Raw genomic sequence first — 25,218 nt, forward strand, 5'->3', positions numbered from 1 at the left:
AAGTCAGTAATTTTTATTAACCATAGTTATACTATTGATGCACTGTTCCGTTTTCTTCATGGTTCCAAAATCTCCTGCATAATTAATTATTATAGCTAATCTTTAAGCCCTTACCTGAGCACTTTTCATACATTAACTAATGAAGAGGTGTGCTGTTAATGCTTATCAACGGGCTCTCAAAACCCATGGTTTGTTGTGTTTGCTGATTTCTCAGATGTAAACACTCCCACCTGGAGGGATGTCAAACTACCAACCTAATTGAGAAGAAGCAGAAGTGCGTCCTTACACGCTACTTTACTATAGTAGTTGTTTTGGTTATTATTGTCGACTTTACACAACCTAGGGTCATCTGGGAAGAGGAAACCTCCGTTGAAGAATTGCCTCCATCAGACGGGTGTGTGAGAAACTGTCTTGATTTTTGAAATTGACTAAAGTCGGGGGTGGGGGGTGCGGATCATCCCTGGGCAGGTGTGCCTGTGTTGTGCAAGAAAGCGGGCTGGGCATGAGCAGAAGAGAAGGTCCGGAAGTAGTGTTCTTTCACGGTTTTAGCTTCAAGATCCTCCCTTGAGTTCCTGCTCTGTCTTCCCTCGGTTAAATAACTTGCTGAAGGTCGCAGAACGTTGAAGCCACTCCAAAGTGTTTCCTCAGAACACAATATAGTGCCTGGAGGACGGTTGGCGTACAATAAATACAAGGCACTCTTTAAAAATATAAAAGTAAACATTTTCACATTAAAAATATGCGCACTGGTGAACTTATTTCTTTAAGATGTGCTCACGATCTCAGTAAAAAATTTTTCCCTTCTCTTGGGTGAGCAGAGGTGCAGTCCAAATCTTTACTATGAGTTTGACACATCCCGCTTTCCGTCGTCCCGCCGCAAGCCTTCCTGGGAGTGGTAGTCTTCAGGCCGCTGGGCTCCCGCAGCAGCAGCAGCAATCGCCCGGCCGAGGTACTACAGGGTGGCGCGCAGGGCTTGAGGCTCTTCCGCATTGCCTTTTGCCCTCCCCGCCTGCGCGCCCGCCTCAGTTATCATGGCGGCTCCCTTGGTCCTGCTGCTTGTGGTGGCCGTGACCGTGAGGGCGGCCTTGTTTCGCTCCAGCTTGGCCGAGTTCATTTCCGAGAGGGTTGAGGTGGTGTCCCCACTGAGCTCTTGGAAGAGAGGTGAGGCCACCGGCTGGAGCAGGCCGGTCTGCACTGTCCCAGCCTCAGTGGATTGAATCGGAGGTGCAGGCAGTGGGCACCAGCGTGCGGTTCTGAGCAGACTGACCCGCGTCTGGGGTCCTTCGCGATCTGAGGGCGGAGCTCTGGTGCGGAGGATGGGGTGTAGAGGAGGTGTGGAGTGCGAGCCCCACTACCCGAGGGGTGGGTCTCCGAGGGGGCGTGGCCCACTCTCCCGACTCGGGCTGCGGGATCCGCGGGAGGCTGGACATCCCCAGGTGCCTTGGGCTTGTGGAGTGTTAGGGTTTGGCAGCGAGGTTACAGGCGGTGGTCCACCCAGTAGCAGATGGTGGAGGGGCTTAGAGGGACCGAGGGAACCCGTGCTTTTGCAAGAATGGTATCTGTGTACTGAAGTCACTTCTGCCCAGTCTTGGACTCTCAGTGAAGTTTTTCTTAGTTTGTCTTTTTAATATATGTATGCTACGTTTTTCATCAAACCTTATTGCATGCCATCCCCTCCAACAAGGCACAGAAATTGGGGTGAAGGAGCCACAGGCCAGTAAAGGAGACGAACAAAGGTTTATCATAGTTGCCTTAGTGTCAGAACCTGATAAACTGTCTTTCATTTTCCAGAACGGACTAACAAAGCACTAGAGTTTGGAAAAGATTAGAAAAAGGGGAAGTTCCAGGTTGCAGAAGGCAAAGGGGATCAGGAAATACCTGAGGATTTGAAATATCCAGAATAGAGAAGATCTGTGGGTTAGGTTAGGGCTACAATTTGATTAATTTTTTTTTTATCATTACTTGTGTGTGTGTGGCGGGGGGGGGGCTCTGTGTATGGTATGTGTGTTCAGAAGCTAAAGGAAGATGTCAGGTGTCCTCCGGTGTCACTCTACTCTCTCTCCCGCGAGATAGGGCCTCTCAGAACTGGAAGCGTTTCCACTGGGCTGTATGGCCAAGAGTTCCAGGTTGCTTCCTGTTTCCACCCCTATAATGCTGGAGTTACAGGCATCTGTGGCTATGACCATTTTTTTGTTGTTTTTTACATGGGTGGGGGGATTTGAATTGAGGTCTTCTTGCTTGTACACGGAGTGAGTGCCCTTACACACTGAACCATCTGTCCAGATCAAGTTTAAGTCTTTAAACAAAACAAAAAAACAGAAGTACCTTATACATATAAAGCACATGTAAGGGGTCTTAGTGAAGTTTTATGAACCATGTATACACGGATAACCAGCACCCAGATAAAAAATATTAGCACCCTAGAATTCTCCTTTGTACCTTACACTTGCTTATTATTTGTTTCTGAAATGGGATCTCTCCTTTAGCCCAGGATGGACTCGAATTCATGGTGACCAGCCTTCAAGTGCTGGGATTGTAGGTGTGAGCCACCACATCTAACTTTATTCTCAAACTTTAATGCCCATGTTTTGATATCACTTGCTGTCATGAGATAACATTTATTCTTCCTCTACACTCTTAGAACCTTATACATGCCTGCTTTCAAGACTATTTCTCTGAGTTGGGCATGGTGGCACATGTCTGAAATTCCAGCACGGGGCGGGGGGGTGTGGGGAACGCTGAGACAGGAAAATCTCAAGTTTGAAACCAACCTTAACTCCTTATAGAATTTAAGGCCAGCCCAACTACATAGCGAGACTGTGTCTCAAAACTAAACAGTATTTCTTACCTTATATAACAATTATTTGTTGAGATCTGGTCTTCCTGTAGTATTACCAGCTCCTTGAAATACTGTTTTATGCTTAAATTCCTTAGTGCTGGGCGTAGAACAAGTGTGTAGTTAGTTCCTGTTGACTAATGTGGAAGAAATGAAAGCATCGGGTCTGTTGTTTACAGAGTAAATGGAAGGATTTATTTTATTTTATTTTTTGTATTTATTTATTTTTAATTTTTTTGATAGAAGGACTTAAAGATGAGGCAACATTATGTATGATTTCTAGAATCTTCAGAAGAATTTGAGTCTTTCTTTGCTCTGCCACTTACTTCCTTTGTGACTTCTGTGAAACAGGACACTAAATGAGATAATCATATGAAATAAGCACAATAAAGCCAAAACCTCAGTTCTGAGGTCTTGAGTTCAGGTACTAGAACAGGGGTTACATTGACTGAGCTGAGTAGGTGAGTCAGAAAGGATAGGGTAATAAGCGTGTGGCCTGTGTGTTAATAGTGTGACATTCAGAGGTTTAGATCTCCATAGCTGAGGGTCAGTATCTAGGCTAGAGATATTTGACACCGTGACCATAGCAACTCTTTGTTTTTTTTTTTTTATTTTTAAGATTTATTTATTCATTGTATATACAGTATTCTGCCTACATGCGTGCCTGCAGGCCAGAAGAAAGCACCAGATCTTATTACAGATGGTTGTAAGCCACCATGTGGTTGCTGGGAATTGAACTTAGAACCTTTAGATGAGCAGGCGGTATTCTTAACCACTGAGCCATCTCACCAGCCCCATAGCAACTCTTATAAAGGAAAACATTTCATTGAGATGGCAGCTTACAGTATCATAGGATTAGTCCATGGTGGCATGCAGGCAGATGTGGTGCTGGAGAAGGAGCTACTATAAGTTGATATGCAGTAGACTGTCCCTGGGAGTGGCTCGAGCAAAGGAGAGACCACCCCCACAGTGACACACTTCCTCCTCTAGGGCTACACCTAATAGCGCCGCTCCCTTGGGGCAGTTTTCTTTCACAGTGCTCATAAGGCATTAGGAATTTGTTAAGAAATGGTTGTTACTAGCTCATTTTAAGGAGAGGATACAATAACTTTCACTTATATTTATAATTTGTTTAGTAGGGTAGATTTAAAAGCAAGTAATTATGCCAGGCATACTGTCTTATAGTTGTAATTCCAGCATTTAAGAGGCTGAGATAGGGGATTCATTAGGAGTGAGAGACCAGAATGGGTTACATAGTGAGTTCTAGACCAGCTTGGGCTACAGAGTAAGATATCTCAAAACCAAACAAACAAGCAGGTGATTACATTAAACTCTAAATGCTAGGCATTTAAAGATAGTGAAATAGGGCCAGATGTGGCGACACACACCTTTAATCCCAGCACTCAGTAAGCAGAGGCAGGCAGATCTTTGTAAATTAGAGGCCAGCCTGGCCAACAGAGTGAGTTCCAGGACAGCCAGGGCTACACAGAGAAGCCTAGTCTCAAAAAACAAACAAAACAAAAGTAAAGTAGGGACCATTCTGGTTTTACATGACATTTTGAGATTTTTGAGTCATCAGCTCTTTGGATAAAGGGCCTAGTATCCTCATCCTCATAGACTTTGGTTGGCTGTAATATGTGCTTATTTATTTAGACATTGTGCGTGTTCATGTGTGTACACAGTGTGTGTGCAGGTGTGTGTATAGACCAGATTTGATGTTAGGTGTCTTCCTTGATTATGCTGTGATGAAAGGATGTACTGATTTGCTCTCTGTTGGTGTGGTAAAATATTACCAAAACTGACTTGGGAAGGAAAGAGTTTCTTTGGTTTACAGGTTACGGTCCATCATCAGAGAAGCTGAGGCAGGAGCCTGAAGCAGAGACCGTAGAGGAAAGCTGCTTACTAGCTTGCTTCCCCTGGCTTGTTCTGCTCCCTGTCCTGTATAGCCACCAATCCTACATCAATTAGCAATTAAGAAAATACCTCCCAGACATGCCCACAGGTCAGTCTGACAGAGGCAGTTTCTCAGTTGAGATTCCCTCTTCCTCCATATGTCCAGGTGTTTGTCAGGTTGACCAACACCATGACAAAGGGTCTTTCACTGAACATGGGGTTCACCAACTCAGCTAGGCTAGTGGTCAGTGAGCCTCAAGATCCTCCTGTCTCTGCCTCTATAGCGCTAGGATTACAAGGTTTTTAATATGGGTTCTTTACTCACTAACCATCTCCTCAGTCCCTGTTTTTTGAGACCAAATCTCATGTATCCCAGGCTAGCCTGGGATTCAGGTAGTTGAGGATTACCTTGAGGTTCTGACCTGCTTATCTTCAACTCGCAGGTGCTGGGATTACAGGTGTGTGCCATTATGTTTGGTTTTATGTGGTGTTTGGCATTGAACCCTGGATTTTTTTTTTTTTTTTTTTTTTTTTTTTTTTTTTTGGTTTTTCGAGACAGGGTTTCTCTGTGGCTTTGGAGCCTGTCCTGGAACTAGCTCTTGTAGACCAGGCTGGTCTCGAACTCACAGAGATCCGCCTGAACCCTGGATTTTTTGCATACTAGGCAAGGACTCTACCAGTCAAGCTGGGTTCCAGCCTACCTGATGGGTTCTAAGTTAGGGTGTTATCATTTGTTCTTTCGTATGTAGATGATGACGATGCCTCAGGTCTACAGTCCAGCACCTGAAAGCTGAGGCAAGAGGTGTGCAGCCAGCTGTAGTGCAGCCAGCTGTAGTCCAGCCTGAGCACAGAATGAGACCTGTCTTTAAGAAAACCAAAACCACCACTGCCATCACCATCACCATCACTGCTTCCCCCCTCAGAAAAAAACTTAGGGTTAGAGAAGTGACTTAGTGAGTACGAATACTTGCCATGCAAGCATAAAGACCTGAGTTCAAATCCTATAATCCAGGCAAAAGCTGCATGCATAGTGTAGTTGGTTGTTTTTGACTCATTGACTCTTTCGGGGGCCCATCACCGAGCTCCCAAATAAATGCACATGAAGACTTATTATTACTTATGAATATCTGGGTTTAGCTTGTTTCTTACCAGCTTTTCTTAACTTAAATTATCCCATCTATCTTTTGCCTCTGGGCTTTTCCTTTTTTTTTTGCTTTTTCAAGACAGGGTTTCTCTGTGGTTTTGGAACCTGTCCTGGAACTAGCTCTTGTAGACCAGGCTGGTCTCGAACTCACAGAGATCCGCCTGCCTCTGCCTCCCGAGTGCTGGGATTAAAGGTGTGCGCCACCACCGCCCGGCTGGGCTTTTCCTTTTCTTCTGTAATCTTACTTTCACTCTTGTCTGTGTCTGACTGTGGGTGGGTAGCTGCCCTCTTCTTTCTCACTCCTTGCTCTCTCTTGCTTCTCATCCCTCTTTTTCTCCTTCTGTTTATTTTCTCTGCCTGCAGCCCTGCCTGCTCTTTCTCCTGCCTTGCTATTGGCCATTCAGCTCTTTATAGATCAATCAGACGTTTTAGACAGGCAAAGTAACACAACTCACAGAGTTAAATAAAGACAACATGAAAGAATGCAACACATTTTTGCATCATTAAAGAAATGTTCTGCCGGGCGGTGGTGGCGCACGCCTTTAATCCCAGCACTTGGGAGGCAGAGGCAGGTGGATCTCTGTGAGTTCAAGACCAGCCTGGTCTACAAGAGCTAGTTCCAGGACAGGCTCCAAAACCACAGAGAAACCCTGTCTCGAAAAACTAAAAAAAAAAAAAAAAAAAGAAATGTTCTACAGCATAAATGAATGTACCATATCTTAAAATAATATTCCACAGCATGCATAGTGTGAGCATCTGTAATTCTGGTAATCTTACTGGGTAATAGGAGGCAGAGACTAGAGAATCTCTGGAATCATGAGGGCCAGCTAGACTGGCATATGTGTAGCTGGCGACTACACTGGATGTTTGGATCCCATTGTAACCCCAAGCCTGTTACATACACATTCACATGATACCTAAAAGTAAATGGAATAGAACGAAACAAATGGGCTGACATGATAGCTCAATGGGTGAAGTTGCTTGATGTCAAGCCTGGTGATCTGAGTTTGATCCCCAGAAATCACTTGATAGAAGGAGAATTGACTCCCACAGTTGTTGTCTGACCTTCAAATGTATACCGTCACACACACTCTCTCTCTCTCTCTCTCTCTCTCTCTCTCTAAATGAATGTTAAAAAAAAACAAACTTAACAACAAAGATTTAGAGTTATAGTTTAAAACTATTTATTTGTAGAGTATGTATGTTACATGGATGGGTGTGTGTGTGTGTGTGTGTATGTGTGTATGTATGTACTCCTATCTGGAGGCCAGAGGTCAATTCTAGTTATTTTCTATTATCCTCAGTTGTCTTCTATTATCCTCTACCTTATTTATTTATTATTTTAAAATATACTTTCACACCACATGCATGCATATACATAATTAAAAATACTCCCCCCCCCATTTTGAAAGAGTTGAGCTGGGCTTCGTGGCTCATACCTGTAATCCTAGTACTTAGAAAGCTGAGGCAGGAGAATTGCTGTGAGTTTGAGGTCATCTTCAGATATAAGTTGTGGTTTTATATATTTAATGAGTGTCAAATAGGTGGTTGACAGTGTGAGACACTGTCTCAAAAAACCAAAAAGCATAGCTGGGCGGTGGTGGCGCACGCCTTTAATCCCAGCACTTGGGAGGCAGAGGCAGGCGGATCTCTGTGAGTTCGAGGCCAGCCTCATCTACAAAGGGAGTTCCAGGACAGGTTCCAAAGCTACAGAGAAACCCTGTCTCGAAAAATCCAAAAAAAAAAAAACAAAAACAAAAACAAAAAAAAAACAAAACCAAAATGCAAAACTAAATGAATAATAATGGCAGGACTCTAGGTCTGGGTGTGTTTGTCAGTGGTAGAATACTTGTCTGTGATTATGAGGCTCTGAGTTCTGTCCCAACCCAACAGAAAGCCAGCCAACCAAACAACAACAAAAATCTACCTTATTTCAAAATATGAATTAGATAATAATCTCCTAAAGGAAGGTAGAAATATTCCAGCTAGGTGGTGTTGCATATTTGCACTCCCCACTTGTGGAGGCCTAGACAGGGATTGCAAGTTTAAGGCCAGCCTGGGCTCTACAACAAGATGTACTCCTCTGGCATACTTATGGATTTTATGTTAAATACTACACGAGAAAGGACAGCTTAAAGCTTATTAGTTCTTTGGGTTTTTACTCAGTTTTGCTTCTTAAAATATTTAATTGTTTTTTGGTTGAAACAGTCCTCTGAAGCATTTGGCCTTCAGGCTGGCAAGCTGCTTAGGAAGCTTTCCTTCTCCAGAACTTTGTAGAAAAGCAGTCATATGCTGTCAGTGATGGCAGCTCTCGTCTGCTCGCTGACCAGTGCCCAGAGTTATTGAGGTTGACCATTGGGCAGAAGCTCTGGTTCCTCTGTAAGTGGCAATGTCTCGTACCAACTCTCCCAGGCCATTTGGTTGATTCCAAGTGCTTCCTTTCTTACGGATGCCATGTAGCTGAATGTGGCCATGAAGTGTCTGGTTTTTCCTCAGCAGGATGGTAGCAGAAATTGAGCAAGAAAACTCTTTTGGAAGAATAAGGGAACTCTCAAGATGTCTCAGTGGGTAAAGTCTGACAGTCTGAGGTTGTTCAACCTGGAAGGAGAGAACTGACTCCTTCATCTTCAGCTTGTCCTCTGACAGAGGCAGGTGGGTAGATCTCTGTGAGTTCAAGACCAGCCTGGTCTACAAGAGCTAGTTCCAGGACAGGCTCCAAAGCTACAGAGAAACCCTGTCTTGAAAAACCAAAGAAAAAGACTATTCTGAATTTATGTCTTTCTTACATATCTTAATATTACAATAAAGAGTGGTGTTTTTATAAATGGTCTTACATGAGGTTGACTTTCCCCTCAGATGTTATCCATGAAATAATATGATGATGTATATATATCACCAGTTGCCAGAGCCACATTCTAGGCACTTGCCAGAGAATACTCGAGTTTACTCCTGCACAATATCTAGCCAAAGTGTCTCTGAAAGAAAGGTGCTTGTTGAAAACCTCTCTCTCGGTTAGATGGCGATGTGAAGCCTGCTGTTTCCAGACAGCCTTATACTGTCTGATTTCCAAGTGTTGTTTCTACTGCTGTGATCAGATGCCTTTGGCCTATGCTGAGGGAAGTCTTGTGCAGTGAGTTAATGAATCCTTTTCTTGGTCTCCAGTAAAGCTATCACTGAGAGTTTAACAGCCTTCTTGCAGAGCGACCTCTCTGCTGCTCCTTAGGGGTATTTTTTCCTGGTCCTCGTAGAAAGGACCAGTTACAGTTGTCTCTGTAAATTTTTATGTATTTTCTTTGCTCCATGTGTGTGCATATGTGTACACACACATACACTAGCTCGTAGAGTTAAGACAACTTGTGGGAGTTGGTGGTTTTCTTATACCATGTGGGTTCCTAGGATTGAGCTCAAGTCATCGGACTTGGCAACAAGATCTTTACCTGAATAATGTGCCTTGTGAGCCCCAGTTAAAATTATCTTGCAAAAATCAGGCTTTTTTTTTTTTTTTTTTTTTTTAGATGATGCTGGGTGGTGGTGGTGCACACCTTTAATCCCAGCACTGGAGAGGCAGAGGCAGGTGGATCTCTAAGTTGGAGGCTAGCCTGGTCTACAGAGCAAGTTCCAGGGCAGCCAGGGCTACACAGAGAAACCCTGTCTTGGGGGAAAAATATTGGCAACTATAAATAGCTTCCTTCTTTCGGTTAAATACACAGTTTAAAGCATTTTAATATTTATTGTTCCGGGTATTTCTTTTTTTTTCCCTTCCTCCTCCCTCCCTTCTTCCTTCCGTGTTTGTTTTGAGAATCTTACAGTGTAGCCCAGGCTAGCCTTCAACTTTAAATCCTCATCCTTCAGTCTCTGTGTTTGTATTACATGTATAAAATGTCCTAATGAAGCCCATTCTTTTTGTGTATTTGATGTTAATAAATTTCTTTAAACATTTAATAAAAATTGTGTTATATTTTGTGTGCTGTGTTACTTCCAGCTTTTCTCTTAGCATTTTGTGGGCAGATTTCCTTCAGTAAACATAGATCTGTAGCTTTTTGTTGTTGTTTTTTGTTTTTGTTTTTTGAGACAGAGAAGTTCTGGAACTCACTCTGTAGACCAGGCTGACCTCAACCTCATAGAGATCCATCTGCCTCTGCCTTCCGAGTGCTGGGATTGAAGGTGTAGCCCCCACTGCTGGGCTGAGGGAGATGGTTCTTTCTTTCGCTTTAGGATCTGATGATCAAACTCAGGTCATCAGTCTTTTCAGTAATAACCTAATTAACTGAGCCATTTTGCTGACCCTGAAATATTTCAATTTTCAAAGGACTTGCAAAGGGACTGGAGAGATGGTTCAGCAGTTAAGGGTACTTATTGAGGCAGGTGGTGGTGCACCCACCTTTAATTTCAGCACTTAGGAGGCAGAGGCAGGCAGATCTCTGTGAGTACAAGGCCACCATGGTCTACAGAAAGAGTTTCATGATAGCTAGGGCTACACAGTGAAACCCTATCTCAAAAAATGAAAAAAAAAACCCAACAAACATAAATGTTTTTAAAATTTTAACACACACATATAGTATTTATTGGTCTGAGTACTGGAGTTTGGATCCCAGCATGTACATCAGGTTGTTTATAAACTTCAGTAACTCTAGCTCTGGTAACCTTTTCTGGCCTCCGTAGGTACTCAAAGCACATGTGCATGTACACACAGAGTTGCAAAAACAAAGTTCCTATTTACAGGTTACCTAATATACTTAATATCGTGGCTTCGGTCAGTTAGTACTATTAGTGTATATACCTTATTAGAATTGTACAGCATCCCTGTTGTCCAGTTTTTGGCCTAATGTTCAATCCATGACCTCGTTTTGCATTTAGTGGTTACATCTCCTTAGTGACTACCCGTCCGGGACTCTTCCTGTGATTTATTTATTTATTTATTTATTTATTTATTTATTTTATTTATTTATTTTTTTTTTTGGTTTTTCGAGACAGGGTTTCTCTGTGGTTTTGGAGCCTGTCCTGGAACTAGCTCTTGTAGACCAGGCTGGTCTCGAACTCACAGAGATCCGCCTGCCTCTGCCTCCCAAGTGCTGGGATTAAAGGCGTGCGCCACCACCGCCCGGCTGTGATTTATTTTTTTAAGAGTACTGGACAGTTATGTACCTGTCATTTTTGGTTGCCTGATGCTTTCCCATGACTAGGTGGAGGTTATGGGGTTTTTGTTAGTTTTTTGTTGTTATTCTACCACATTGTTGGCATGAGGACCACAGAATTCTTCTCATCACTCCATCAGTGAATCCTGAGATACTTGGTACTTAATATAGCTAACATATCGATGTTTTAATGGATCACCTGATTAAAGCAGGGAATGTAAGGTCTACATGAAATTATTACTTTTCCCCTTGAAAGTACTTTGTTTTTCTTTCTTTCTTTCTTTCTTTCTTTCTTTCTTTCTTTCTTTCTTTCTTTCTTTCTTTTTTTTTTTTTGTTTGTTTTTGGTTTTTCGAGACAGGGTTTCTCTGTGGTTTTGGAGCCTGTCCTGGAACTAGCTCTTGTAAACCAGGCTGGCCTTGAACTCCCAGAGATCCGCCTGCCTCTGCCTCCTGAGTGCTGGGATTAAAGGCGTGCGCACCACCGCCCGGCAAGTACTTTGTTTTTCATACTTCTACCCCTAACTTTAGCATCTGCAAACGATTCTTGCTTTCAGAACCATTCCGTGGGTCAGTCTTTCTTCCATTCTTCCTTGTTTACGCTTTTTGTCCTGATGTTGAACTCAGATCCTCCTGCATCCTCTGCATGTTGCCCTGTTGCTGTCCCACGTTCCCAGCCTTCCTACACTTGATGCTGAGCATTCTATAAGAAGAGCATTTCTTTCTCTTCCACCTACTTATTTATTCAATTATTTATAGTTTTTATGCCTAATATATCAGTATATATATATATATATTAGTATATCAGTAAATACATATTTAAATAAATCTCCATTAATCAATGTTGGCATTATTTTCAGTTTTTATTAAGTGGGACTGTAGAGATGGCTCATCAGTTAAGAGCACTGCCTGCTCTTCCAGAGGACCCAGGTTCCATTCCTGGAACTCTCTTGTTGGCTCCCAGCAATCTAGAGGATCTGATGCGTCATCAGAATCAGGCACATGTATGGTACACAGACACATCCACAAACAAAACACCCATATACGGAAGATAAAGAAAAATTATTTCAGTGCTGTACTGAATATATTGTATCAGGCACTTGATCAATTATTTCCTAATGTAATCTACTTTAAGAATTATCATTTGGGGCCAGGCATGGTAGCACACGCCTTTAATCTCAGCACTGGGGAGGCAGAGACAAGTGGGTCTCTGAGTTTGAGGCGAGCTTGGGCTATATAGTGAATTATAAGTCAGCGAGAGTTACATAGTGAGACCTTGCATAAAAAAACAAAAATTATTTTGTGTACCTGATATAACATAGCAGTGGAGTGCTTGTCTAGTGTGCACAAGTTCCCAAGTTCAGTCCATAGCACCAAACCAACCAAACCCAAAAACCCTCAAACCAAAAAACAAACATTTTAAGCTGGACATGGTGGTGTATGCCTGTAATCCTAGAACTTGGGAGGGAGATGGAGGCAGGAGAGTTAGAGGTTAAGGTGATTCTTGGCTGCACCGAAAGTTTGAGGCCAACAAAGTATCATCTTAGCTGGGCCTGATGGCCAGCTCCTATAATTCCAACACTTGGTTGGGGGCTGCTGAGACGGGGATTGCGAACTTGAGGTCAGTATTTCCTACATGTAAATATTCTGCCACAAACCAAAACCCAGTTAAACAGCCATTCCCTCCTGCAAAAAAAAAAAAAAAAAAAGAAACAACAACAAAAAAAAAACCAAAACCAATTCCCCTCTTCCTCCCAAATCCCCTATAATGTTAGAATTAAAGGAACATAGCTAAAAAATACATCTTACTCTGTAGAAAAATGACGTAAATGTCACTGAAACAGGTGGCACAAGAGAGCGACTTTCACTAACCTGGAGGACGTTTTTAAAAACCTGTTGCTGATTTGTTAGTTGTGCTTTGGAATAGAAGAAATGCTTTAGGGTTGGTGGAGGCCAAGGTTTTTTTAAAAAAATATTTAGTTTTATTTTTTAGATTATGTGCACGTATGCATGTCTTTGTGGGAGTATGTGTGTGCTAAGGGCAGAGGCCAGAAGGGGGGATGTGTCCTCTGGAGCTGGAGCTACTGGCGGTTGTGAGCTGCCGGACGCAGGTGTTGGGAACTGAACTGGGGACCAAGAGCAGTATGCAGCTCTTAATTGCCAAGCCATTTCTCTAACCTCAGAAGTTACAGTTTAGTATAAAACTTCCTTGTAATGGGCACAGCTCATGATGGAAAGAACTGCTTTGTGTGGAAGAATTCTCCATTCTTGAAAATTTCGTGTGTGTGTGTGTGTGTGTGTGTATGCATGTGACATATTCTTTGAGAATTTCATACATATGTACAGTCCTGATATTTTTTTTTTCAATGAAGACCTTCAGCCATTTGCTTGACCTGAGGTGAAGGGATAAACTCAGGCATTCTTTGGTCCTAGGAATATCTGACATTTTAGTTTATGACCATTTGCTGTTGTCTCTAAAGTCTGAGTGAACTTGTATTTCTTTGTTTCCAGTGGTTGAAGGCCTCGCACTGCTGGATTTGGGAGTGTCTCCATATTCTGGAGCAGTATTTCATGAAGTAAGTGTTGTATTTTCTTTCCTGGCACTATGAGTAATTCATAGTCGTGGATACCAGAGCCTGAGCTCTGGAACAGACATTTAAAAGGATCTTTTTTGTAGGAATAGCCCTCTTGGTGACATGCTCTGTGTAAGAAAGTTGTTTCACAATTAGGGACAATGATCCAGTTAGGATTTTAAAGAGTTGGGAGGAGGGGGGAGAGAACAACTCTCAGGAGTCCGGGTCCGTTCTCCCACATTGTTGAGGAAGGGTCTCCATACACCAGCCTAGCTGGCTGTGAAGATTCTGGGTACTTCTGTCAGGAGTGCTGAGATTCCAGATGCAACCAGCTTTCTGTGAATTTGGGGACCACGCCCAGCTTGTCAGGCTTATGCAGCCAGTATGTTTATCTTGCTGACTTGGGGGAGTATATGAGGCTTCTGTAGAAATTATTATCGTTTTGTTTCCTGAGACAGGGTTTCTCTGTGTAACAACCCTAACTGTCCTGGAACTCACTCTGTAGACCAGGCTGGCTTCGAATTCACAGAGATCCGCCTGCCTCTGCCTCCTGAGTGCTGGATTAAAGATGTGTGCCACAATGCCTGGCTCATAAAATGAGGCTTTAAGACTAGTGAAAGCAAGCTAGGTATGGAGGCTCACACTGTAACCCCAGCTTTCCAGAGGCCAAGGCAGGAGGACTGCCATGAATTCAAGGCCTGCCCATGCCTGGGCTATATGAGACTGACTCTACTCAAAATGCTAAAGCAACGCACCTGTCCCTTGGATTGCTGTGACAGCTTTCTTGTTAAGTTTTTCCTGGTTCAGTCTTGCTCATTTATTCTGCAGTCAGGGACATTTTTCTAAAGTGTGAATCTCGATTTGTCACTGTTGTGCTTGGCACCTGTATTTGCTCCTAACCTCAGGATTAAAACCCAGGCACTTGGAGGAGCATTCAGAGCTCTCACTGCATTTGTTTCTGATCACCTTTTCTTCTCTTCAGCCTCCCTCCCTTCCTTTTCTTAAGGACACAGGCAGTTACTGGGAATAGATGTGTTTGATACCCATACAGTAGCCCATTAGCCCCGAGGACCATTGTGAAGTGGGCCTCGGGTGTGCTTTAAGTCCTAGCTTTCCTGTACTGTTTTCTGTTGTCTGACATCTTTTTTTTTTTTCTTCTTTTGGTTTTTCGAGACAGGGTTTCTCTGTGGCTTTGGAGCCTGTCCTGGAACTAGCTCTGTAGACCAGGCTGGTCTCGAACTCACAGAGATCCGCCTGCCTCTGCCTCCCGAGTGCTGGGATTAAAGGCGTGCGCCACCACCGCCCGGCTGCTGTCTGACATCTTGCCCATGCTGTTGTCTCCTGTAGAAGCCAGTCTTCCCCTTTTTGTGCTTGGCTCTATTAGTGAGACACAGCTTAGATTTTACCTTCTCCAGAAAAGCATCCAGCATCACTTTAGACTAAGTCAGACACTCCTACTTCATCACCTGAGGAATCTTGTCCCTTTCATGGCTCATATCCCACTCTTAAATTTACCTCTCATCTACCTGGTGTGGTGGCACACACCTTTAATCCCAGCACTTAGGAGGCAGAGACCGGTGGATCTCTGAGTTTGAGGCCAGCCTGGTCTACAGAGTGAGTTCCAGGACAGGTGGGTCTATTCAAAGAAACCCTGTCTCGAAAAACTAACAACAAACAAACAAACAAACAATGTAAGATGCAGACTGGTTTTATAGTATTTGTCTGTCAGTCAGTCTGTCTTTCTTTCCTCTCTGCCCCCTTTCTTTTTCTTTTAAAACAGGCTGGCCTCTATATAACTGGGGACGGTCTTGAATTCCTGATCCATCTTGCTGCTGCCTCCTGTGTGCTAGGTTTATAAGAACTTGAATTTTGAGATGTATTTGTTTTTATATTATGTTTATGGGTGTCTTGTCTGTGTATATATCTGTATACCACATGTGTGCAGCTCGCATAGAGGCTAGAAGAGGGCGTTGAATTCTCTAGAACCGAGTCACAGAGAGTTCTTAGTTATAACGTGGGTGTTGGGAACTGAACCTGAGTCCTCTGGAAGCCATAGCCTTAACCACTGAGCCATCTCTCCAGCCCAGGTGCTTATGCTCATGGTTTTGAAATAAAAGCAATAAGAAAGACAGACTCTGAAGCAAAAAATATCATCAGAGATGACAAAGTTCATTTCATTAGAGTGACAGGATAGGCTTTCAAGAATGGTAACTACAGATCTCTGTTCTAGTTACAGCGGTAAAACACGTGACGTAAAGTCTGATAGCCTGGGGGGAACAGCTAAGTGGGTGCACATGCTAACTGTGCAAGCCTCTGGAAACCACATACAAAGCCAGATGTGGTACACATATCTTTAATCCCAGCATTCTGACAGTTAAGTGGGAGATAAAGACAGGAGAATCACCTGGAGCCTAATAGGCCAATTAACCTTACAGCATACAGCATGGCAGCAGAAACAAAAAGAGACTCATAAGATGGAAGATGAGAACTGTGACCTCCAAATTGTGCTATGGCATGCAGTTCCCTCCCCCCCACATGTAAATGAGGCCAGTCTCTGATTTGAGTTGGAACTTTCAGTATCCCTGTCTACAGTTGATAGATCAGGTGGAAGATTAGCAAGAATATAGAAAGTGTATATGTCTGTGTTGTTTAAAGATTTGTCTATTTTAAATTTCTGTGTATGAGTGTTTTGCCTGGATGGATGGATGTACATCATTTGTGTGCCTGGTGTCTTTGGAGGTCAGAAGAGAGCATGGACCTTTTTTAGTTATGGATGGTTGTGAACCACTATGTGGATGTTTTGAGTCAAACCCAGGTCCTGTGCAAGAGCAAGTACTCAAAACCACTGAGCCATCTTTCCAGACTCAAGAATATAGAAAATTTGATAATGTCAGCTATATTGACCTAAGAATGACCCATTCAGTAACATTAAAGTACATTCTAAGTGTATGTGGAACATTTGTGTCATAGAATATGTTCTGCCCATAAAAAGAAGGCTCAGTATATTTAAGTCACTTAAAGATTCATTTTTGGTTTTTTTTTGTTTTTGTTTTTTGGTTTTTCGAGACGGGGTTTCTCTGTGGTTTTGGAGCCTGTCCTGGAACTAGCTCTTGTAGACCAGGCTGGTCTCGAACTCACAGAGATCCTCCTGCCTCTGCCTCCCGAGTGCTGGGATTAAAGGCGTGCGCCACCACCTACCGGCAAGATTCATTTTTGTTGACCACAGAATTATAGGAGGAGGGCCCACTTGTTCGTCCCGGCTGCCTGGCTATCTTAGCCCCCAAATAACCATACAGAAACTGTATTAATTAAATCACTGCTTGGCCCGTTAGCTCTAGCTTCTTATTGGCTAACTCTTACATCTTAATTTAACCCATTTCTATTAATCTGTGTATCACCACAAAGGTGATACCAGCAAAGATTCAGCAAGTCTTTCTCCAGCGGTGGGTCCATGCCATTGTCTCTGACTCTGCCTTTCTTCCTCTACCTACCTAAGTTCTGCCCCATCAACAGACCAAGGCAGTTTCTTTATTCATTAACCAAGAAAAGCAACACACGGACAGAAGGACTTCCCACACCAATTCCCCTTTTCTGTTTAAACAAAAGGAAGGCTTTAACATAGTAAAATTCTAGCAAGAATTACAGTTACAATATTTATATCTACTTTATCTTTTATCATAACGAAGGAAAACTAGAACTATAGCTATAAATTCTTCAACTCCATCAAAGACTCCAGAAGGATATAATATTACCTAAGTAAACAGGAAGTGCATTGTAAGCAACTTCCAAAACTCTAGAATTGACAGAGACATCTTGCTACCTGGACAGTTATCCAAAGTTCTTCTGTATTGCATCAGGAAGTTATGTATAAAATCCCCCAAATCTTTAGTAACAAATATCCCAGGAATCAAGAAATCAGAAGGGAAGTTAGAAAGTATTTTTGAAATTAATGGAAGTGAAAACCTTAGCTGTCATATATGTAGCATGCCACTAAAGTAGTACTTAGGGAAATTTATGGTCACTCAGATTGATACACAACATAAAGACGTTACACTCAGCACATTCTTTTTTCCATTGTGCTGTATAATTAAACTGCAGGCACACGCTAGCTCACTGGAGAAGGCAGCCATTTTACTGATAGGCTTTTTGAGAACTGTTTCAATGTTTCCCTTGTTTGGGGCCTTTCTAAGTGGTCTGGAGCATCAAGAAATTTTGAAAGGAGGTTATTTGAATTGAAACATGAATATCAGGTTCTTTTATATATATATATAAATTGACAAAGATACTTGAATAATAGAATTCATTACTAGACAGCTGTAGTCCTTTTAGAACTTTAAGGACAGTTGATGCCCATTTTTTATTTTTTATTTATTTATTTTTAATTTTTTTTTTTTTTTGGTTTTTCGAGACAGGGTTTCTCTGTGGTTTTGGAGCCTTTCCGGGAACTAGCTCTTGTAGACCAGGCTGGTCTCGAACTCACAGAGATCCGCCTGCCTCTGCCTCCCAAGTGCTGGGATTAAAGGCGTGCGCCACCACCGCCCGGCTTGCCCATTTTTTAAAAAGAAGTTAGAGAGTTGATCGCAGGTAGCCACATGCTGAGATTTAGCTTATGCTAGGCATTGTGGCATTTACTTCGTACTCATAACTGCAATTAATCTCCCCTAGGGCCCTGTGAAATAAATTGTTTTAATGATTTATTTAAGTTTTAAAATTTTTGTGTATGGGTATTTTGACTGCATGTATGTCTGTGAGACACTTGCATGCTAGGTACCTACAGTGTTAGCAGCTATATGAGTCCTGGAAATTGATTCTCAGTACTCTGAAGAGTAGCCAGTGCTTCTGACATAGAGCATCTTCCCCAGTTTCTGTCAGAAGAAACTAATTCTCAGAGAGGAAAGCAGTTTGCCTGCAGGCCACACACATACAACAAAAACTAAGAATTTAAATCTAAATAAAGTTTCTCTTCTTTCTACCATAACTTGTTATTTACTAAAAAGCCTGTAAGTGATCTTTACAGTCCCCCCCACACACACCTTTTTTTTGTTGTTGTTGTTGTTGAGACAGGGCCTCTTACATAGCTCAGGCTGGCCTAGAATTTACTAGTTAGCCTGGGCTGGTCTCGGCTTCTCAAGTACTGTGATTATAGATGTGAGTCACTATTCCTGGCTCAGAGTATATCTGTAGCTTTTTTTGGGGTTGGTAATAGAGTTTCCACTTAGGGCTTTGTGCATGCAGGCAAGTGTTCTATTGTTCACCTACATCCTTAGCCCATTATAGTGTTATAAAGCATATTTTTACATGTAGTTAGGAGGTGATGGGAATAGATAGTTCTGAGCCACCATACTAAAATCAAATTCTGGACTTCCTTTCTCACAGGGCGGTGGTGGCGCACACCTTTAATCCCAGCACTCGGGAGGCAGAGGCAGGAGGATCTCTGTGAGTTCGAGGCCAGCCTGGTCTACAAGAGCTAGTTCCAGGACAGGCACCAACAACTACAGAGAAACCCTGTCTCGAAGTTCAAAAAACCAAACAAACAAACAAAAAAAAAAAAAAAAAAAAAGGAAAAAACTTCAGGCCAAGATTAGTTTTTCACAGTGGGTGAATTTTCTCAAAACCTTTTTCCCCGTGAGTATTCTGCAGTATTGGTCTTGAACTTTCCATTGTACATCAGCTTAAGTGCTGGAGTTACAGCAAGCATCACCACGTGGGTTTCTTCCTGGGCCTCTGAGAAAGAATTAACATTTTTATACAATTTTATCAGAGAATAAAGGAGCCAGGTGGTGGTGGCACACGCCTTTAATCCCAGCATTTGTGAGGCAGAGACAGAAGAATCTCCGTGAATTTGAGGCTAGCCTGGTCTACAAAGTGAGTTCTAGGACAGCTACAGAGTAACCCGTCTCAAACAAACAAACAAGCAAACAAACGAACAAAAAGAATAAAGAAAGGCAAAATTCCTCATTTGTTCATTCAACAGTCTTGGTCCTCTGTGAGGCGTTCCCACCCCCCACCCCCACCCCCGTTTTATCTTTTCATTTACTTTTTTTTTTTTGAGGCAGGATCTCACATAGCCTGACTAGCATGGGACTTGCTGTAGCCAAGATGACTTTGAACTTCTACCCTCCTTTCCTTTGCACTTCAAGTCCTGGGATTATAAACACCCCCCTGGGTTTTTGGGAGTTCTGGAGACCAGCCCCAGAAATTCATGCATCCTAAGCAAACATCCTACAAACTGAGCTACATCATCAGCCCCTATTTATTTTTTCAAATAAAGTAAATTGAAGTGCCCAGTCTGGCCCTGAATTCCTAGGTTCAATTTACTTTCTCATTTCAGCCTCTTGAGTATCTACTGCAGGTAGGAACCCCCAAGCCAAGCATGCCAAGCAGACAGCTAGCTAACCTCACGTTTTGTTTTTTCCTCCACTGTGTTCAACTGATCGTTTCAGTGATGCCCTGTGATTCAGGATACTGAGTTGTTTAGTTAGTACCGGGTAGCTGTTGCAGGAAGGATCAGATTTCTTAGCGGAATAAGTTTTTTCCCATTCCCAATCTGGAAACTAATCATTTATATCAAGATTTGACTTAATTTTTTCCTCTTTGTTTTTCTCCCACAGACTCCATTAATAATATACCTCTTTCATTTCCTAATTGACTATGCAGAATTGGTATTTATGGTAAGTATCTTTCCAGAGAAAATAAATATATGTGTATATTTTTAATTTTACAGTTTGTTTTTAAGAAAATAAGGAGCTGGGTAGCATGTAGGAGGCAGAGGGAAGTGGAACTTTGTGAATTTGAGGCCAGCCTGGTCTACATAGCAGGTTCCAGGCCAGCCAGGGCTGCACTGTGAGACCCTGAGTATAAGAAAGAAAAGGAAAGGAAAAAACAGAAAACCAGAATTTCTGAGAAAATAAAAGCCAAGACAATGTCTTTAGCTTGGAGCCTGGCTTTGGGATGGTATTATAGAGTATAAGGAGCAGGCGGGAACTGGTGACCAGTTCTACTTTCTTATTTTTTGGTCTCTGGACTATGTAGTCTTCAATTTTCTAACCCCAAGATTCTGTGGTTGACGTTAACTGTGCCAGTTTGGAGGGCAACCTGAGTTTCCTAAGCATTCTGCCAAGAGATTCTGAGGGGAGCTGAAGAGGCTCTCAAAGACAAGGATTGAAGATTGAGATGACAGGAACAGAGCAGCCTGAAACATTTGTCAACAGAGTTGGAAATCTAGGTCAGGATAGCATAAGACACCCTGAAGTCTTCTTTAATTATAATGGCTACTCTTTGCTGAGGGCTTACCATGTATGAGGTGCTAGACATACCTGAAGCCTATAGGTCAGTGGATATTGTTCCCCCTTATGTGTGTGTGTGTGTATCTTTGTTTGTTTCATATTTTTGAAACAAGGTCTCACTGTGTGACCTAGGCTGATTTTGAACTCATGGGAGTTCTCCAGCCACAATGCCTGGCTTATTTTCATTTAACTTGCTGGTCTAAGAGATATAGGCTTCCAGATGGAATGGATCATAATAAAGGGGTTTTCTGTCATACCTCCCTTAGTAGGCTTTGGCCACATGTGAGTTTGGTGCTGGACGGTCAACCCAGTACTATCCCAGAGCTCTTCAGGCCTGGCAGCATTCCAGTTCCCTGTACCAACTGTACTTTGTATTACTCCTGTACTTTCTGTTACTTCTCTTTCTCTTGACAGATAACAGATGCCCTCACTGCTATTGCCCTGTATTTTGCAATTCAGGACTTCAATAAAGTTGTGGTAAGTCATTAGTGGGTAGGACAAAGCTGGTGGGATTTGGTAATGTACTTATTATGGCAATGGATCAAAAGTCATGTACTTAAAGATCCAACTATTTTAAAATAGTTAAGTGGGGCTGGTGAGATGGCTCATGGATAAAGGTACTTCCCAGCAAGCCTGATGACCTGGGCCAACATAGTGGACGAGGAGAAATGATTCCTGAACGTTATCCTCTGACATGTGCACCACACACACACACCTCAAATAAAATATAAAATAAATAAATAGGAAAGGGCGTGGCTGTATTAGCTCACATCTAAGATCCTGGCACTTGGGAGGTCAGGCTGTATGAGGAGTACAGGGTCATTCTCTAGTCCACACTAGTTTGTGGCCAGCCTGGGCATAATGACATACTATCAAAAATAAAAATGTAAAGGCTTTCCCTTTTGCTAGTTTATTTTTTCAAAGGAAAAATGAATATAGTCTTTATCTCACTATTTGAGGCTTCTTGAAGTAGAATTGGATTCCCAGTGTTGATAAATCTGTTTTCCTTCAGAGAGGAATTTGGAGGTTGGAGATTGAGCCCAGGGCCTTGGAAAATGCCAGGCAAGAACCATACTGAGCTGCATCCCACACCCCCAGACCTAAAAGACCAATCTTAATTAGAAAATTTGGCATATTGGGTTGGCAAGATTGCTTGGTCAGTAAACATGCTTGCTGCCAATCCCTGGAACCTCATGGTGGCCGAAGAGGGCTGGCTCTAGCAGTTGTCTTCTGACGGCCGTCAGCACTCCACGGCTCATGTGAGTTCCTGCATACAGACAAGCAAATCTAAAGAAGTATTTATGTAAAGTTTATTATTTTTGGTGTGTGTGTAGCTTGTTTACTTGTCTTTGTTTTTTTCAAGCCAGAATTTCTCTGCATAGCCCTGGCTGTCCTGGAACTTACCGTGTAGACAGGCTGGCCTCAAACTCAGATCTGCCTGCCTTTGCCTCCCAAGTGCTGAGATTAAAGGTGTGTGCCACCAACAGCCAGTGTAAAGTTTATTTTTTTTTTTTAAAGTTTATTCTTGGGCTGGAGAGATGGCTCAGTGGTTAAGAGCATTGTCTGTTCTTCCAAAGGTCCTGAGTTCAAATCCCAGCAACCACATGGTGGCTCACAACCATCTGTAATGAGGTCTGGTGCCCTCTTCTGGCCTGTAAACAGAATATTGTATACATAATAAATAAATAAATAAAGTTTATTCTTAATTATGTAATAGCTAAGGAGAATTGCATCTTGGGATCATTCTCCTCTTTAGGCCTCTGGGAGGATTAACAGATAAACCATGTGTACTATGTACATAGTTATGAAAACAAAAGTCAGCTACCATCCTCTTTGTGTGGCTGGGAGCCACTGAGTTAGGTCAGGGTAGGAGGAGGGTGCATCTTAGTACCTTCTGTTACCAACTAATAGACCCAGAAACAGCAGTTGGCCTTTCTGTTGCACTGTGGTGGGTAAAAAAAAATAAAAAAAATAAAGTTGTTGAATTCTAGACTTTTAGACCTCATAGAGTTTTTTTTTTTTTTTTTTTTTTTTTGGTTTTTCGAGACAAGGTTTCTCTGTGGTTTTGGAGCCTGTCCTGGAACTAGCTCTTGTAGACCAGGCTGGTCTTGAACTCACAGAGATCCACCTGCCTCTGCCTCCCGAGTGCTGGGATTAAAGGCGTGCGCCACCACTGCCTGGCTGACCTCATAGAGTTTTAAAAAAATGTCTGGACTATGACCTTGTAATTTGATCCCATTTGTAGGTTTTGGGATATAGTGAACTCTTGAAATGGTGTAAAAAACCATGTATATGTGTGTGTAATATTTTAGAGGGTCCACAGCTGTCTGACTCTTCCCCTAAGGGATTAAAAATTCAATTTAAAATGTTTTATTACATTTATGTGTGTTCTTAAGAACTACATTTAAGTTTTTATTACATCTATTTGTGTGTTGGGGCTGGCGAGTTGATATATATGCCATAGCAAATGTGTAGAGGTCAGAGGACTCCTGTGGGAGTCAGTTCTCTTCATCTACGACGTGGGTGCCAGGGAAGTGAACGCAGGATGTCAGGCTTGGTGGCATACACCCTTACCTGCTCTGCCATCTCACTGGCCCTAAGACCTATATTTCAGCATTACAGGCTTAGCTTGCTAAGGCTGAGGAGTTTATATCATACTAGTGAAGCATGATCTATAAGCTTTAGGGGAGTTAACTATTCCAACAGTTCCCTTGAGGACCACAGATGAGATAACTGGGCAAAAGATTCATGAGCTGATGATTCCACAGATAATTCCTAGCAAAGGCAGATCTCCGTGATTTCATAGTGAAACCCTGTCTTGAAAAATAAACAAACAGGCCGGGCGGTGGTGGCGCACGCCTTTAATCCCAGCACTCGGGAGGCAGAGGCAGGTGGATCTCTGTGAGTTCGAGACCAGCCTGGTCTACAGAGCTGGTTCCAGGAAAGGTTCCAAAGCTACAGAGAAACCCTGTCTCGAAAAACCAAAAAAAAAAAAAAAAAAAAAAAAAACAGAAAAGATAGATTGTGTGTTTCTGAGTTTATGTGTAAACAGGATTTTTTTTTTCTTTTGTGTTTTAAAATTAAGAAAGGTGTGCTGTCTCATGCCTGGTCGATCCTGAGACTACACAGAAGATTTGAGGCCAGCTTGGGATTTGTAAACCCTGTCTCAAACAACAATAACAAAGGAATAAAAACAGGGAGAGAGAACTAAATGACCTCATGTAGTTTTTTTGTTTGTTTTTGTTAATATGTATTAGTTTTTGTCTGTGTGTTTGTATATGTACCATATATGTGCTTGGTGCTGGCAGAGGCCATAAGAGGGTGTCAGATACCCTGGAGCTGGAGTTACAGAGAGTTGAGAGTTACCATGTATATGCTGAGAATGGAACCCAAGTCCTCTGCAGGTGTTTTTACCTTAATGACTGAGCCATCTGTCCAGCCACTTGTGTGTGCATGCATGCGTATGTGGTTTTTTTTTTCTTGTATTTTGAGACAGGGTTTCGCGCATAGTAGTCCAGGGTGACCTTGAACTTCTAATGGTCCTGTCACTCCCAAGTGCTAGGGGTGTAGGCGCGTGCCACTGTGCCCAGCTCACTGTGCTATTTCTTAGTGTACCCAAGGTTCTCTTATCCCCAAGACTGAATTAAAATTTAAAATATTTTTGTTTCCCTATTTCTAAAGTTCAGATTATTATGACATTAACTCTTAGAGTGAATTTTAGTTACACTATGTCACAAATGAACTCATTTTGAATGCCAGCTATTTATTTATTAATATATTTTCCTTTTTTTAAAAAAATATTTATTATGTATATAATATTCTTTCTGCGTGTATGCCTGAAGGCCAGAAGAGGGCGCCAGACCTCTTTACAGATGGTTGTGAGCCACCATGTGGTTGCTGGGAATTGAACTCAGGACCTTTGGAAGAACAGGCAATGCTCTTAACCCGCTGAGCCATCTCTCCAGCCCTCCTTTTGTTTTTGTAGTGCTGGAAATCAAACTCAGTACCAGTGCTCTATGATTGAACTATATTCCCAGCCTTTTTGTTTGTATGCTTTGGACAGGGTCTTGGTGCATAACTCACTCAAATGGACCTAGAATTTGTGATTCTCTTGATTCAGCCTCTTTCCCCCCACTTGCCGGAACAGGGTTTCTCTGTGTAGCCTTGGCTGTCCTGGAACTTGTTCTTTAAACCAAACTGGCCTGACGTCAAACCCAGAGACTCACCTGTCTCTGCCTCCCCGAGTGATGGGATTAAAGATGTGAACCACCACCACCTGGCCACTGATTTGGCGCCTTGAGTACTGGGATTAGAGGTATGTTTCACCCCATATGAATGCTGAAAGTAGCCGCTC

At 42.5% G+C, this 25,218-nt stretch overlaps 1 protein-coding gene across 1 annotated transcript in view; it reads left to right on the forward strand.

Annotated features, from left to right (window-relative positions):
- The first annotated feature begins 999 nt into the window (after positions 1–999).
- Pigu (phosphatidylinositol glycan anchor biosynthesis class U) overlaps positions 1,000–25,218 on the forward strand; it is an 82,938-nt gene continuing 58,719 nt past the window's right edge. The window contains exons 1-4 of the mRNA XM_057781017.1: positions 1,000–1,161; positions 13,517–13,581; positions 20,190–20,249; positions 21,279–21,341. Of these exons, the coding sequence (XP_057637000.1) occupies positions 1,032–1,161; positions 13,517–13,581; positions 20,190–20,249; positions 21,279–21,341 (318 nt within the window). The 5' untranslated portion in view covers positions 1,000–1,031. The remainder of the gene's footprint in view (positions 1,162–13,516; positions 13,582–20,189; positions 20,250–21,278; positions 21,342–25,218) is intronic.

Source organism: Chionomys nivalis, chromosome 9 (genome assembly GCF_950005125.1).
Source record: "Chionomys nivalis chromosome 9, mChiNiv1.1, whole genome shotgun sequence".
Taxonomy (NCBI): domain Eukaryota; kingdom Metazoa; phylum Chordata; class Mammalia; order Rodentia; family Cricetidae; genus Chionomys; species Chionomys nivalis.